Source organism: Puma concolor, chromosome D3 (genome assembly GCF_028749965.1).
Source record: "Puma concolor isolate L17-30 chromosome D3, mPumCon1.1.hap2, whole genome shotgun sequence".
Classification (NCBI taxonomy): Eukaryota; Metazoa; Chordata; class Mammalia; order Carnivora; family Felidae; genus Puma; species Puma concolor.
Window position 1 is genome coordinate 21,165,434 of NC_141678.1, and position 17,908 is coordinate 21,183,341.

The 17,908-nt window shown below is 34.8% G+C and overlaps 1 protein-coding gene across 1 annotated transcript in view; it reads left to right on the forward strand.

The window, feature by feature from the left end:
- LOC112870310 (solute carrier family 5 member 4) overlaps positions 1–5,650 on the forward strand; it is a 39,398-nt gene extending 33,748 nt beyond the window's left edge. The window contains exons 14-15 of the mRNA XM_025933456.2: positions 1,597–1,699; positions 5,292–5,650. Of these exons, the coding sequence (XP_025789241.1) occupies positions 1,597–1,699; positions 5,292–5,506 (318 nt within the window). The 3' untranslated portion in view covers positions 5,507–5,650. The remainder of the gene's footprint in view (positions 1–1,596; positions 1,700–5,291) is intronic.
- The last annotated feature ends 12,258 nt before the right edge of the window (positions 5,651–17,908 follow it).

A 17,908-nucleotide genomic window follows, 5' to 3' on the forward strand; every position in this document is an offset into this window, starting at 1 on the left:
TAAATATTATGCATCTGTTCAAAAACCTGAGGAGCTCAATCATTTCCTTTTTAAATGTCCATGACATGAGTAAGTGGGGAAAAAATGCTTGCAGAATATAGTATTATATAATATCACTTTTTGAAAATAAAACACACACACAAAATGTGTATATATATATATATATATATATATATATATATATATATATATGTCTAACAATGGAAAAAATACCTTAAAGCATATACACCACAAACTTTCAATAAAAGGTATCTCTGGGGGAAACATTATAGAGGACCAGCAAATATTAGTCATTTTTTTAACTTAAATACTGCTTATATACTAACACTGTTTGAATGTATTACTAACATGTATAACTTTTATTTATTTTGCATGTATCACTCGATCTTTGCAGCAATATTTATTTGCATATTCTTTTAGAAAGTAGTAAATATTATTTGTGGATGGGGAAACCTGAAACACAGAATGGTTCAAATTACTTTTCTAAAGACATGCCACCAGAAGTCACAATGAAATATTTGTGTTGAATATTGGGAGTTGAATGAAAAAAAAAAAAAACCACTAGAAAATATGTTATATTTTTCAAGGAAATATAAATATTAAGCTTTTATGGCAATAAAAATAATATAATTTATTATTGATTTTTTAAATGTGTCTAAAGGACCAATAAGACCATTTATCTAATTTATGTTTATGTTTCATAAATATACTGTGAGGTTTGAATTTTCAAAATCAACCGATAAATATCAATAGTCCTGTCAGAGAAGGTCATGAGTAGTGTTGTGGATCTAACCTAGCTGTGCAGTAAAAAGAAATCTCAGGGGATGCATGGAAATATTAATCATATTTGCAGAAAACAATTAAATTCTATAAAGCTTATAACAGTTTTAAAATAATGATACAGTTGACAAAAGCTCGGAGGTTGGCTGGAAAATGGATGTATAAGGGCACAAATTGTTATCATAACTTAATAGTAGTACATAGATATTATCTAAACATGATGGATCCAGAAATGGAGCTAAAGAAGATATTTTAAAAGTTACAAAGGTACCCACTAAACAAACTGAAAGTAATAATAATGCAACTAATAACAGCTGAATGATAAGGACAATGAGTGAAGCAGAGGTATATGTAAGTTAGATAAATATTTGACTTTTATGAAATTATAAATCCAGAAGTAAGAGTTTTAAGAATATTGCTTAAGATGGGGCACCTGGGTGGTTCAATCACCTCACGGTTTGTGGGTTCGAGCCCTGCGTCAGGCTCTATGCTGACAGCTCAGAGCCTGGAGCCTGCTTCAGATTCTGTGTCTTCCTCTCTCTCTGCCCCTACCCCGCTCATGCTCTGTCTCTCTCTGTCTCTCAAAAATGAATTTAAGGAATATTACTTACGAGTGTTTAATAACTACTGGAAGAGTTAAAAACATAAATAATTTTAAATGGTTAGTGTGTTTTTGTGAATTTGTGTGGTAGAAGACTATACATATACTATGTAATGTCATTTGATTTTCTTGCACTATACAATAAATGAATGTACCATCATATTATTTAAACATTTGCTCCATCACTAATGTGCTTGTCTATGGTCTTTGTGTAGCTGTATCGTCTGTGCTGGGCTCTTCGGAATAGTACAGAGGAACGAATTGATTTAGATGCAGAAGAGAAAAGACATGAGGAAGTTGATAATGATGTTGATGAAGGTAATATCTGGATTACATTTGGTCTTCATGTAGAAATTCTGTGTACCTGAACTGGTTTCATGTTTGCTTTATTTTTTTAATGCCACTAAATTCAGTTTCTGAAAAAGCTGTTAGATTTATGGTAAACTGAAACTTTAAAATCTTATCTTCCCCAAAGCTAAGATAATTCATTACAAATGAAGTATCCCCATTCATCCACCTGTCCATCAGTCTGTCTGTCCATTCAACCATCATTTATCCATGGAACTGTGTACCAGCTCTAACATGAAAATCAATCCAGTGTCTCCTATTCCTAGTCACATATTAAATGTTCAACAAATCGGGGGCGCCTGGGTGGCGCAGTCGGTTGAGCGTCCGACTTCAGCCAGGTCACGATCTCGCGGTCCGTGAGTTCGAGCCCCGCGTCGGGCTCTGGGCTGATGGCTCAGAGCCTGGAGCCTGTTTCCGATTCTGTGTCTCCCTTTCTCTCTGCCCCTCCCCCATTCATGCTCTGTCTCTCTCTGTCCCAAAAATAAATAAACGTTGAAAAAAAAAATTAAAAAAAAAAAAAAATAAATAAATAAATAAAAATAAATGTTCAACAAATCAATCTTGATTGATAGTGATTAAGCATCTAGCATCTAGTCCTACCTTTTTCTTCAACTTTTTTTTCTCACTATTCTCTCCAATATACCATCCATTCCAGCCAGGCAGATTTCTTCACCTTCCCGCCATGTATACCAAGCTCTTAGAATATTTCTACTTCCTCTCTGAGAGAGAAAAAGTTGCCTATTCTTTGACACTAGGTTCTAATTCCATTGCCTTCATTGAAACTTCTCTAGCATCCACCCCCATAGCTCTTTGTTTACCTGGCATTTTTTTAACTTATTTTATTTTATTTTTGAGAAACACACAAAGAGAGAGACAGAGAGAGAGAGAGAGAGCACACACTAGTGGGGAGGGGCAGAGACAGAGAGGGAGACAGAGGATCTGAAGCAGGCTCTGTAATGACAGCAGAGAGCCTGATGTGGGGCTCAAACCTATGAACCGTGAGATCATGACCTGAGCCAAAGTTGGATGCTCAACCGACTGAGCCACCCAGGCGCCCCTACCTGGAATTTTTAAAACCATTGACCAAGTTTACCACTTCAGGATATGTTGTCTGGAACTCCACACTAATTGTTTCATTTGATTTGGCTTGGGATCTTCAACTTGAAGGAAGGATAAATGCCTTCTACTGCTTTTGGATTTTTATATCAGTATTCCTGAGTAAGACTGGACTACATAGTTTTCCTTTTTTGTACTTTATCTGGTTTTGGTATTAAGATCATAGTGTTCTTGGGGCATTTAGGTGGCTCAGTCAGTTAAGTGTCTGACTCCGGATTTTGGCTCAGGTCATGATCTCAGGGTTATGGGATGGAGCCCCGCATTGGGCTCTGCACTGGGCTCCACCCTGAGCTCCACACTGGGCATGGAGCCTACTTAAGATTCTCTCTTTCTTCCTCTACTGCTCTCTCTCTCTCTCTCTCTCTCTCTCCCAAAAATAGGTCTTAGTGTTCTCATAGAATGAATTGGAGATATTTCAATAAGAGTGGAATGATATCTGCATCAAAATTTTGGTATTTTGCCAATAACGGCATTAGGCATTAGGGGGGCTGGTGAGTGTGTGTGTGTGTGTGTGTGTGTGTGTGTGTGTGGGAGAGAGAGAGAGAGAGAGAGAGAGAGACTTTTAAACTGATTAAATCTGTGTTTAATCAATGCCTATAGAGCTATTAAAGGTTCCATTTCTTGGTTAATCAGTTTGGGAAAATTATGTTTCCTAGGATTGTGTCTATTTAGTACACACTTTAAATATAATTACATGAAGTTATTTATACTATTTATTGGCTTTTCTATCCCTACTACCTCTGTCGTTATGCCTTCCCTTTTATTCTTTATGTAATTATTTATGATGTCTCTTTTTTCTTGATAAATTTCACTAAAGACTAGCCTATTTTATTTCTCTTAAAGGACCAACTTGGACTTTGTTATTTTTCTCTATTTTTACCCTTCTTTTCTATTTTATTACTTTCTGTCTCATTTGTATACCCTTCCATTTACTTTATTTGGGTTTATTGCTATTTTTTTCTAACTTAAATTGAATATTATTTCATTAATTTTCAGTCTCCCTTCTTTTATAATGTAAATAAGTAAGGCTACACATTTTCCTCAGAGTGATGTTTTTACTACATCTCATTTCTTTTATTTTGTAGAATTTTCTTTACCATTCATTTTTAAGAATAGTCTTACATTCATTATGGTTTTTCATGGAAATTTGAACTTGGAAGTATGTTTTAAATTTTCTAATGCACAAATAGCGTTGTACTTAGAGCTTTTGTATTTTTGCCAATTTACCTTCAGGACAGACTTTGAGAAGTTTGAGTTTGGGGTCAAAGGGCTAATGCCAATGCAATTTTGCTGTACACTGCCAAATTCCTTTCCATGAGAGTTGAACCATGCTTTCCTAGCAACAATGTGTGAGAGTACCTGCTTCCACGCAGACTAACATAGTATATTGTGAAACTTTTTTTTAATGTTTTATTTATTTTTGAGACACACAGGGAGAGAGAGAGAGAGACAGAGCACGAGAAGGCAAGGGGCAGAGAGAGATGGAGACAAAGAATCCAAAGCAGGCTCCAGGCTCTGAGCTGTCAGCACAGAGCCTGACGTGGGGCTCAAGCCCATGAACTGTGAGATCATGACCTGAGCCAAAGTCAGATGCTTAACCAACTGAGCCAGCCAGGCATCCCATTGTGAAACTTTTTAATTGTTGTCACGGACAAATGAGTAGTAGTATTTCAATGTCATTTTTTTTCAAATTTCTCTTTTTTGAGTAAATTTAAGAACTGTTTATTGATGTATGTATATATGTCTGCATGGAGTTGTTGGTAGTCTTTTATTCTCTACTTCAAAAGCCCATTGTACATTAAGGATATTAAACCCTTTGTAGTATAAGATGCAAATATTTTTCCTCAGTTTGTCACTTGTTTTTACTTTGTTTATTGTATTTTTACTTTGTTGTATTGTGTTGTATTGTATTGACATAAGTCATGCAAAAGTTTTCTATTGTTATATAATCAAAGTTATCTATATTTTTCTCAGAGATTCTTCCAACACTTAAAAGTGTTTGTAAGTTTTTTAAGTTTTTTTTAAGCTTTTCTTAAGTTTTTATGTATCAGTTTATTTATTTTTTTTATTATATGAAACTTATTGTCAAATTAGTTTCCATACAACACCCAGTGCTCATCCTAAAAGATGCCCTCTTCAATGCCCATCACCTACCCTCCCCACCCTCCCACCCCCCATCAACCCTCAGTTTGTTCTCAGTTTTTAAGAGTCTCTTATGCTTTGGCTCTCTCTCCCACTCTAATCTCTTTTTTTTCTTTTTTTTTCTTCCTTCCCCTCCCCCATGGGTTTCTGTTAAGTTTCTCAGGATCCACATAAGAGTGAAAAGATATTAAAAAAAACTTAAAAAAAAGTGATTGTAATCATCCTTTACAGTCATCTGTACTACATTGGCAGGGATATTATTTCCCATGTTTTGTGATCATTCACTTATCTTTCTTTGTTTCAGATAATCCTGAGGAACCTCATGGATGTCTCAAGAAGGCTTATGACTTATTCTGCGGTTTGCAGAAGAAAAGCCCCAAGTTGAGCAGAGAGGAGGAAGAAGCCCAGAAAAAGAAGCTGACAGACACATCTGAGAAGCCTTTATGGAGGGCTATAGTGAATGTCAATGCCATTCTTCTCCTGGCAGTGGCTGTCTTTGTCCATGGGTATTTTGCCTGAACTCTATCTAAGCCACTAAATATTTATTAAGCAAAGGATAATTTTATTGATTTTTTCGCTTTTAGAGTTTGTTGTGTTTCAGAAGGGAGATAATTTCAAAAGGGATGAAGCAGTGGGTAATTTTATCATATGAGATGACTAGACTATAGACCTGATTTTTAGTTTTTGTTGTTCTTTTGTGTCAATTAAAAAAAGAGTTGATAATTTAGAAAGCCAGGGAGCTGACTCTATATTTTTGTGTAAACTAGAAGCATTGTGTCTAAATTTTTTTATAGCTCACCAGGTAGATTTCCCTACCTTACATTTGCTTTCTATTCCCGAGATTTCCATGTAGAAGGAATGCCTCTCCCAACTCTGCCTCACATAGTAACCTCCTCATCTATAAAACAGATGACCTTTTCCTCTCAACTTCACTTCACTGACCTCAAGGAAAATAGGAATATTTCCTAAGAGTTGAGGGGAGGTGAGCTAGAAATGTCTGTTGTAAATATTTTTATGAATTTACTGGAAATTATTACCTTATGTCTTAAATAAAACCATCCCAGTAAATGTTAGCATATTAAGCCATTGATTTCTTAAGCTACTTTATAAAAATATAATTCACATACCATAAAATGCACCTACTTACAGTGTACAATTTAGTGTATTTTAGAATATTCACAGAGTTATTCAACAATTACCACAATCTAATTTCATATACTAACATTAATTTGTTTATTGACATTGTTATTTGGGAATATATATTTCTCTGTATTTCTGTGTTATTTTGACATTCTGAATGACAGTTATCTTTTTGTAGGATTATATGTAGTTTTAAAACACACCTTTTTAGAAGTAAATCAGCACATTAAAATGTTTTTAAAAAATTGCATAAGAAACATCTATCATAGGTTTGAGTGGAAGAGAGCCAAAGCATAAGAGACTCTTAAAAACTGAGAACAAACTGAGGGTTGATGGGGGGTGGGAGGGAGTGGAGGGTGGGTGATGGGTATTGAGGACGGCACCTTTTGGGATGAGCACTGGGTGTTGTATGGAAACCAGTTTGACAATAAACTTCATATATTGAAAAAAAAAAGAAAGATCTATCATATTGCTACAAAATTCAAACAATTCTTTGTTCTGTAGAATTAAATATAATACTCTCCACTGACAATCTATCACTCCCATCTACTCCCACTAACTTTACAGAAGAATAACTGTTAATAGTTTATAGCATATGTTAAAGTAATTTTTCTATTTTTACACATATTTTCACACTCTGCAATCTTATTCTATATGTTGTACTGTGACTGGCTTTGCCATATGAAATTTATCTTGGAGATCTTTGCCTGTTAATACATATGGGTACAGCTCCTTTTTAATAGTTGCACATTATTCCATGAAATCATTTGCCACAACTTGACCATTTTTCTACTGAAAACCATGCATGTTGTTTTCAATTATTTGCTATTATCAATGATACTCTACCATATGTACCTGTATATTCATCTTTTGGTACATTAACAGCTTTGTTTTCTTTAATAATTGATTCTTAGGAAAGGAATACTGGAACAAGGGGTATGAACATTTAATAATTTGATAAATATTCAAAAGTTATGTTCCAAAAATGATTCACCAATTTATATTCTCACCATCAGTGTATGAAAATTCCTATTTATTCACACCCTTAATTACAGAGTGTGTTATCAATCTTAATTCATTTTTGTCAATTTGATGAGTGAAAAATAATTTAATTTTTTAAATTTATGTTTCTCCACTTAATGAGATTTTATGTATTTACACATATTTGTTAGCTATTTGTGTTTTTTTCTTCTGTGAATTTCTTGACATATTTTACCAATTTTCTAATTCATTTATAGACATTCTTTAGTCTATATACTTCTTATTTGCATTTGAATTGCAAATATTTTTTCTTGAAGTCTTGCCTTTTAATTTTATGCTGTTCTTGAGTATACAGAAGCTCTAATTTTTATTTAGTAAGATATATTCATCTTTTCCTTATAGCTTCTGGGTTTTGTGGCTTATTCTCAGTGGCTTACTTTGTCCTTTGGGAGTTTTTTGTCACTGTTTTGTTATGCTGTAAAGAATGTTGTCGCACCCTACTCTATTTTGCAATTTATTTTTCTCTCTTTATAATATGTGGTGGACTTAATTAAACCCAACTAATGTAAATCACAAGAATTCATTTTAATTTCTGCCTAATAACATTACATTAAATACATTCTATTTCCTTAACAATGTCCCCTTTGGATGGATATCCTAAATATTCTAAATATCTTTTCCACCACAAATAATGTTGCAATAATTACCCTTATACATAGATCCCCACTGATGATTTTATAAGACAGAATCCTCAAAGTAGTATAATTGAGCAATTGAGATAGTTATTTATATTTTAATAGATATTGGCAAATAACTTTCAAATTTTGAAACAATTCACATTCCTATCAACAACAGGGAATGAGTAGGCTAAGTAGTGCAAAAAGTTGTTGCTTTTTGAAAAATTGCTGATCAGTCCGGCTGGTAAAAAAATCTTATAGAAGCTCTAATTAATCATATTTTCACTTCAGTGAGTTGCCTATTTATAACCTTTTTCTGGTTTTCTATCTGGTGGTTTTTGATGGGAAACATTCTAAAGCAAAACAGGAAACCTAGAAACCACAAGAGATGAAAATACATATTTAACTAAACAAATCGTTGAATTTTTTATATCAGAAGGTAGTCCAAACAGAAGTTAACATATGGAGCCAAAAGGACATTGCAACACAAGAAAAAGAAAGAACTCCCATAAATAAATGAGAAGACAGCTAACAAACCTGATTGTGGCACTGTATCTGGAAGGAAAGATACAGAGTTGGGCTTCTCTGCATGTCATGTAATTCTGATAGTCTAGAAAGTAGTCTACAATGGTCAATAAGTACATGCCCAAGGAAGTTATTTTCACAAATTATTCCAAGAGATTTACTCCTTTGGTGAGTGATGTTTGTTTATCCTTGATTTAAATGGAGCTCTTCTAATGTGAAATCAATAAGAATTATTTAGGTTTATAAAATTTTATCTTATTATATTAAGGAAGTTCTTTTTAATTCCCAATTTGCTAAGAGGTTGTTTTAAAATCACAAACAGGTGTTGAACTTTAACAAAAACGTATTGAGTTAATAATGGGTTTTCTTTCTTTAAATGAATCATTGAATTACTGTCTTGAAATAAAGAACACTGACAACTGCTTCACACTACATGCAAAAAGTAATTTCATTCAAATCACAGCCCTAAATATAAAAACTAAAACCATAAGAAATCTAAAAAAGTATAAAAGAATATTTTTGTGTCCTTGGAACAGATAATGTCTTTTTTTTTTTTTTTTTTAAATTTTTTTTTTCAACGTTTTTTATTTATTTTTCAGACAGAGAGAGACAGAGCATGAATGGGGGAGGGGCAGAGAGAGAGGGAGACACAGAATCGGAAACAGGCTCCAGGCTCTGAGCCATCAGCCCAGAGCCCGACGCGGGGCTCGAACTCACGGACCGCGAGATCGTGACCTGGCTGAAGTCGGACGCTTAACCGACTGCGCCACCCAGGCGCCCCCAGATAATGTCTTTATAGAGAGGATACTGAAATACTGAACATAAGAGAAAAACTGATACATTAGACTACAACAAAATTAAAAACTTTTTTCCAGCTTTATTCAGATAAAAACAATATATAATATTGTGTAAGTTTAAGATGTAAAGTGTTATCATGAGATCGTGACCTGAACTGAAGTCAGCTACTCAACCAACTGAGCCACCCAAGTGCCCCTCAAGATAGTGATTTCATCTTCTTCAGATATATACTCAGAAGTGGGATTTGGGGGTCATATGATAATTCTATTTTTAATTTTTTTAGGAACCTCCATATATTTTCCATGTGGCTGGACCAATTTATATTCCCACTAGCAGTGCACAAGTGTTCCATTTTCCCCGTATCATTGCCAGAATTTATTATCTCATCTCTTTCATAGCCATTCTAACAGTTTTGACCAATATCTCATTGTGGTTTTGACTTGTGTTTCCTTGATGATTAGTGTTGTTGGGTAACTTCATGTACGTGTTGGCCATATGTATGTGTTCTTTGGAAAAATGTCTGTTCAAGTCCTCTGCTATTTTTTTTTTAACTGGATTGTTTGGGTTTTTGCTAGTGAGTTGTATGAGTTCCTTGTATTTTGGAATGTTAACCGCTAATCAGACAAAAGATTTATAAAATTTTCTTTCATTCCACAGGCTGTCTTTTCATTTTGTTTATTGTTTCTCTTGCTGTGCAAAAGTAAACAGTTTTAGTTTAATGTGGTCCCACTGGGTTTTGGCTTTTTTCTTGTGCTTTAGGTATCATATCCAAAATATCATTTTCAAGATCAATGTCAAGGAGGTTTTTCCTGTTTTCTTCTAGGAGTTCTATGGTTTCAGGCCTTATATTTAAGTCCTTAATCCATTTTGAGTTAGTTTTTGTGAGTGCTGTAACAAGAGTCAAATTTCATTCTTTTGCATGTGGATATCCAATTTTCCCAGCACCATTTATTGAAAAGACCATTTTTCCCCAAGTGAATATTCTTGGCTCCCTCAACAAATATTAGTTGACTATTTATGCATCGGTTTGGGGGGCGCCTGGGTGGCTCAGTTGGTTAAGCATCGGTTTATTTCTGGGCTCTCAATCCTGTTTAATTTATCTCCGTTCTGTGTTTATACTAGTACCATACTGTTCTGATTACTATAGCTTTATGGTAGCTTGAAATCAGGAAGTGTGAAGTTTCTAGCTTTGTTCTTCTTGCTCAAAGTTTCTTTGGCTATTCAGGGTCTTTTGTGTTTCCATATGAATTTTAGCATTATTTACTCTATTTGTATGAAAAATGCCATTGGGGAGGGGGCCAAGATGGTGGAACATCATGGAAGTTTTTCTTGCATCTCTCATCCCTGAAATGCAGCCAGATCAACATCAAACCATCTTGTCATCTTGCACACCTAGAAAGCTGATTTGAGGATAGCAGCAAAGACAGTCATAAGAGGTAAGTATAGAGCTATCCAGGCCTTCCTAAAGAAGGAAGAAAGGTCTCAGATACACAACCTAACCTTAAACCTTAAAGAGATGGAAAAAGGACAGCAAATAAAACCCAAAAACAGTTGAAAACAGGAAATAATAAAGATTAGAGCAGAAATCAATGCTATCAAAACAAACAAACAAACAACAACAACAACAAAAACAGTAGAATAGATCAATGAAACCAGGAACTGGTTCTTTGAAAGAATTAACAAAATTGATAAACCAATAGCCAGTTTGATAAAAAAAAGAAAAAGGAAATAAATAAAATCAAGAATGAAATCAAGAACCCAAATAAATAAAATCAAGAATGAAAGAGGAGAGATCACAACCAACACAGCAGAAATACAAATAATAATAAGAGAACAGTATGAGCAATTATATGCGATTGGGCAATATGGAAGAAATGGACAAATTCCTAGAAACATATAAACTATAAAAACTGAAATAAGAAGAAATAGAAAATTTGAACAGACCCATAATCAGTAAAGAAACAGAATTAGTAATCAAAAGTCTCCCAAAAAACAAGAGTCCAGGGCCAGATGACATTCCAGGGGAATTCTACAATACATTTAAATAAGAGTTAACACCTATTCTTTTGAAGCTGTTCCAGAAAATAGAAATGGAAGGAAAACATCCAAGCACATTCTATGAAGCCAGCATTACCTTGATTCCAAAACCAGACAAAGACCTCACTAAAAAAGAGAAATACAAACCAATTCCCCTGATGAACATGGATGAAAAAATCCTCAACAAGACACTAGCCAACCGGATCCAACAATACATTAAAAGAATTACTGGGGCGCCTGGGTGGCCAGTCGGTTGAGCGTCCAACTTCGGCTCAGGTCATGATTGTGGTCCGTGAGTTTGAGCCCTGCATTGGGCTCTGTGCTGACAACTCAGAGCCTGGAGCCTGTTTCAGATTCTGTGTCTCCCTCTCTCTCTGACCCTCCCCCGTTCATGCTCTCTCTCTGTCTCAAAAAATAAAATAAACATTAAAAAAATTTAAAAATAATAATTATTCACCACAACCAAGTGGGATTCATACCTGGAATGTAGGGCTTGTTCAATATCTACAAAATAATCAATGTGATACATCACATCAATAAAAGAAAGGACAAGAACCATATGATCCTCTCAATAGATGCAGAGAAAGCATTTGACAAAATACAGCATCCTTTCATGATAAAAACCCTCAAGAAAGTAGGGATATAAAGATATACCTTAAGATCATAAAAGCCATATATGAAAGACCCACTGCTAATATCATCCTCAACTGGGGAAAAACTGAGAGCTTTCCCCCTAAGGTCAGGGACAAGACAGGGATGTCCACTCTCACCACTGTTATTCAACATAGTATTGGAAGTCTTAGCCTCAGCAATCAGACAATGCAAAGTAATAAAAGGCATCCAAATTGGCAAAGAGGTAGTCAAACTTACACTCTTCGCAGATGACATGATACTCTGTGTGGAAAACCCAAAAGGTTCTACCAAAAGACTGCTAGAACTGATCCATGAATTCAGCAAAGTCACGGGATGTAAAATCAATGCAAAAAAATTTGTTGCATTCCTATACACCAATAATGAAGCGACAGAAAGAGAAATCAAGGCATCGACCCCATATACACAAAAAAACATAAAATACTTAGGGATAAATCTAACCAGAGAGGTAAAAAGTCCATACACTGAAAACTATAGAAAGCTTGTGAGAGAAATCGAAGACACAAAAAAAAAATGGTAAAAGATTCCATGCTCCTGGATTGGAAGAACAAATATTGTTAAAATGTCAATACTACCCAAAGCAATCTACATATTCAATGCAATCCCTATCAAAATAACACCAGCATTCTTCACAGAGCTAGAACAAACAATCCTAAAATTTGTATGCAACCAGAAAATACCCCAAATAGCCAGAGCAACCTTGAAAAAGAAAACCAAAGCAGGAGGCATCACAATCCTGGACTTCAAGCTATATTACAAAGCTGTAACCATCAAGACAATATGGCACAAAAAACAGACACTCAGATCAATGGAACAGAATAGAAAACCCAGAAATTGACCGACAAATGTATCTTTGACAAAGCAGGAAAGAATATCCAGTGGAATAAAGACAGTCTCTTCAGCAATGGTGCTGGGAAAACTGGACAGCAACATGCAGAAAAATGAACCTGGACCACTTTCTTACACCATGCACAAAAATAAACTCAAAATGGATGAAAGACATAAATGTAAGAGAGGAAGCCATCAAAATCCTCGAGGAGAAAGCAGGCAAAAACCTCTTTGACTTCAGCCGCAGCAACTTCTTACTCAATATGTCTCAGGAGGCAAGGGAAACAAAAGCAAAAATGAACTACTGAGACCTCATCAAGATAAAAAAAAAACTGCACAGTGAAGGAAACAATCAGCAAAAATAAAAGACAACCAACTGAATGGGAGAAGATATTTGCAAATGACATATCAGATAAAGGGTTAGTATCCAAAATCTACAGAGAACTTACAAACTCAACACCCAAAAAACAAATAATCCAGTGAAGAAATGGGCAAAAGACATGAATAGACACTTCTTCAAAAAATACACCCAGATGATGAACAGACACATGAAAAAATGATCAATCACTCATCATCAGGGAAATACAAATTAAAACCACAATGAGATACCACTTCACACCAGTCAGAATGGCTACAATTAACAACTCAGGGAACAACAGATGTTGGTGAGGATGCAAAGAAAGAGGATCTCTTTTGCACTGCTAGTGGAAATGCCAAGTGGTGCAGCCACTCCGGAAAACAGTATGGAGGTTCCTCAAAAAATTAAAAATAGAACTCCCTATGACCCAGCAATTGCACTACTAGGTATTTATCCAAGGGATACAGGCGTGCTGTTTCAAAGGGGCACATGCACCTCAATGTTTATAGTAGTGCTATCAACAATAGCCAAAGTATGGAAAGAGCCTAAATCTCCATTGATAGATGAATGGATAAAGAAGATGTGGTATGTGTGTGTGTGTGTGTGTGTGTGTGTGTGTGTGTGTGTACACACACGCACAATGGAGTATTACTTGGCAATCAAAAAGAATGAAGTCTTGCCATTTGCAACTACATGGATGGAACTAGAGGGTACTATGCTACGTGAAATTAGTCAGTGAAAGATAAATATATGACTTCACTCATATGAGGAATTTAAGATGCAAAACAGATGAATATAAGGGAAGGGAAGCAAAAATAATATAAAAACAGAGAGGGAGACAAAACATAAGAGACTCAAATATAGAGAACAAACAGAGGGTTGCTGGAGGGTTTGGGGAGGAGAGGATGGGCTAAATGGGCAAGGGGCATTAAGAAAGACACTTGGGATGAGCACTGGGTATTATACATAGGAGATAAACCACTGGAATCTACTCCTGAAATCATTGTTATACTATATGCTAACTAACTTTGATGTGAATTTAAAAATAAATAAAATATATTTAAAAAAGAAAGAAAAATGCCATTGGAACTGTGATAGAGATTGCGGTGAAACATAGGTTGCTTTGGTAGTATAATATTTTGGGTAAAATTTTGAGTAAAATATTAATTTTTCTGATCTATGGGCATAAGATATCTTTCTACTTATTTGCATCTTTTTCAATTTATTTCATCAGTGTCTTACAGTTTTGGTGGATAGATCTTTCACTTTTTGGTTAAATTTATCCCTATTATATTGTTTTGATGCTGTCATAAATGATATTATTTTCTTTATTTCTTTTTCAGATGTATTGTTTATTGTACACAGTTTATTGTTACTGTGTACAAATACAACTGATTTTGTATCTTGATTTTCTATCCTTAAACTTTTACTAGATTTTTTATTAGGCCTAAGAGTATTTTGGAGGAGTCTTTCAAATTTTCTATATACAAAATCATGTCATCAGCAAACAAAAATATATTTATCTCTTCCTTTCCAATCTGCATGACTTTTATTTCTATTTCTCACCTAAATACTCTCGCTAGAACTTTCAGTACTATGTTCAATAGGAGTGGTGAGGGGAGGAACCCTTATTTTGTCCCTGATCTTAGAGAAAAAGCTTCAAACTTTCACCATTCAGTATAATGTTAGCTATGGGCTTGTCATAGATGGTGCTTTACACTCTGAGAGATTTTTTTCATGAAATAATGTTGAATTTTGTTAAATGCATTTTCTACATATATTGAGATGATCATATGATTTTTGTCTTCATTCTATTAATGTAATGTATCACATTTATAGGCTTATGTGTGTTGAACCATCCTTGCATCCAGGAATAAATCCCACTAAAAGGATATGATCTTTTTAGTGTACTATTGAGTTCAATTTGCTAGTATTTTGCTGAGAATTTTTGAAACTATATTCATCAGTGATGTTGGCCTGTAGTTTGCTTTTCTTGTAGTATCTTTATTTGGCTTTGGCATCAGGATAATGCTGGTCTTATGTAGGAGTGTTCCCTCCTCTTCGACTTCTTGCAAGAGTTTGAGAAGAATTGGCATTAATTCTTTTTTAAATATTTGGTAGAATTCACACAGGAAGCCATCTGGTTCTGAACTTTTCTTTGTTGGAAGGTTTTTGGTTACTGATTAAAGCTCCTTGTTATTGCTCAATCTCCTTACTTGTTACCTATAACAAGTAAATTACTCTTTATGATTCAGACTTAGTAGGTTGTATATTTCTAGGAGTTTATTAATTTCTTCTAGGCTGTCAAATTCGTTGGCATATAATTGTTCATAGTAGCGGCTTATGATCCTTTGTATTTCTGTGGTATAAATTTTAATATCTCCTATTTCTGTTATTATTTTATTTGAGTTATCTCTTTTTTTCTTTGTAAGTCTAGCTAAAGGTTTGTCAGTTTTGCTTTCTCTTCAAAAAATCAACACTTAATTTTATTGATCTTTTCTATTGTTTTTCTATTCTCTATTTCATCTATTTCTCCTCTGACCTCCATCCTTCTACTAACTTTGTTCATGTTTTTCTGGTTCTTTGGGGTGTAAAATTAGATTGATTATTTGAGATATTACTTTTTTCTTATTGTAGGCATTTATAAACTTTCCTCTTTGCCCTGCTTTTGCTGCATCCCATAAGTTTTGGTATATTGTGTTTCCATTTTCATTTAAGATTTTTTTTTTAATTTCCCTTTGATTATATCTTTGATCCATTGGTAGTTCAGGAATGTGTTGTTTCATTTCCTCCTATTTGTGAATTTTCCAATTTTCCTCCTGTTACTGATTTCTAGTTTCATTCCATTTTGGTAGGAAAAGATAGTGATTCAATAATTTCAATCTTTTTAAAATAGCTACAACTCATTTTCGTGACTTAACATGTGATTTATCCCAGAGAATGTTTCATGTGCACTTGAGAAGAATGTATATTCTGCTGCTGTTGGATGGCATTCTATATATGTCTCTTAAGTCCATTTGGTCTAAACTGTTATTCAAGTCCCATGTTTCCTTATTGATTTTTAGTCTAGATGATCTATCCATTGTTGGAAGTGGGGTATTGAAGTCCTCTACTATTATTGTATTTTTGTTGATTATTCCCTCAGATCTGTTAGTATTTGCTTAATATATTTATGTGTTCCAATGTTGGGTGTGTGTATATTTACAGTTATTATATTCTCTCTTATTTTTAAATTTTTATTTAAATTCTAGTTAGTTAACATACAGTATAATATTAGTGTCAGGTGTACAATAAAGTGATTTGACACTTTAATACAACATTTGTTGCTCATCACAAAAAGTGCACTCCTTATTCCCCATCACCTATTTAACCCATCCCCTCACCTACTTCCCCTCTGGTAACCATCAGTTTGTTTCTCTATAGTTAAGAGTCTGTTTATTCATTTGCCTCTCTGTCTTTTTGCCCTTTACTTGTTTGTTTCTTGAATTCCACATAAGAGTGAAATAATATGGTATTTTTTTTCTCTGACCGACTTTATTATCATTCTATTGTTGTTTCTGGATATTTTCTCTGATCCTTCCTTGTCTTTGTCACTTTTGCTCTTTCCTTTCTACTCAGAGTCCCCTTTAATATTTCTTGCAGGGCTGATTTAGCGGTCATGAACTCCTTTAGTTTTTGTTTGTTGGGGAAACTCTTTATCTTTCCTTCCATTCTGAATGATAGTCTTGCTGGATAGAGTATTATTGCCTGCGGATTTTCCCCATTCAGCACTTTGAATATACCATGCCCCTCCCTCTGGCCTGCCAAGTTTCTGTTGAAAATCTCCTGCTAGACTTATGGGTCTTCTTTTGTAAGTGAAGGATTTCTTTTGTCTTCCCAATTTTAAGATTTTTTTCTTTATCACTACTTTTTGCAAATTTAATCACAATGTCTTGGTGTTGTCTTGCTTTTGTTGATTTTGATAGGAGTTCTCTGCGCCTCCTGGATCTGGATGTCTGTTTTCTTCCCCAGATAAGGAAGTTTTCAGCTATCATTTCTTCAAATAACTTTTCTGTCCCCTTTTCTCTCTTCTGTGATCTCTATAATATGAATGTTATCATAGTCAATGGAGTCACTGAGTTCCTTAAGTCTATTCTCATCTTGCATAATTCTTTTTCTCTTTTGTTCAGCTTTATTATTTTCTATTATTTTGTCTTCTAAATAAATAATTCATTCCTCTGCTTCTTCCAGTCTAATGTTCATTGCATTAATCCTGCTTCCAATCTCATTTATTGCATTCTTCATCTCTGATTGATTCTTATTTTTAACACTTTTATCTCTGTGGTGAGGGCCTCCCTGATGTCTTCTATTGTCTCAAGCCCAGTGAGTATCCTTATGATTTTTGCTTTAAATTCTCCATCATGTATGTTACTTATATCTGCTTTGCTTAGATCTCTGGCTATGGTCATATATTGTTTTTTCATCTTGTCTAAGTTTCTGCCTTCTGTGTGTTAGAAAAGCCAGTTATGTTTCCTGGTCCTGAAGGTAATGGCTTTATGAAGGAGAGATCATGTAGTGTTCAGGGCCTGGTGCTTCAGTAAATATCTGTACTGTGTGCTGTGTGCACTCTGCTGTTGTGTTTTGGTTACTTTATCCTTTGGGTTACTTTTCTAAGAGACTCTCCTTGCCTGCTGTGGGCATTTTTGTCTCTGGACTGAATGTAGTGAGTTTTAACTAGATGTGCTCTGGTCTGCTTGTGAAATGAGACCTGCTACTACCTCCACTAGAACTGAAGCCCTGCAGAACTCTCTGGTTGGAAGACATGGTGTTGGCAAGGGTTTGTGCTGGTTTTCTGGGGGTGGGGCCACCACGCTGAGACTGAGGAAAGTTTGACTGAGATTGAGGCAAGCTTGACTGAGAAGGGCAGTCAGGCCAGAGCATGGGCAG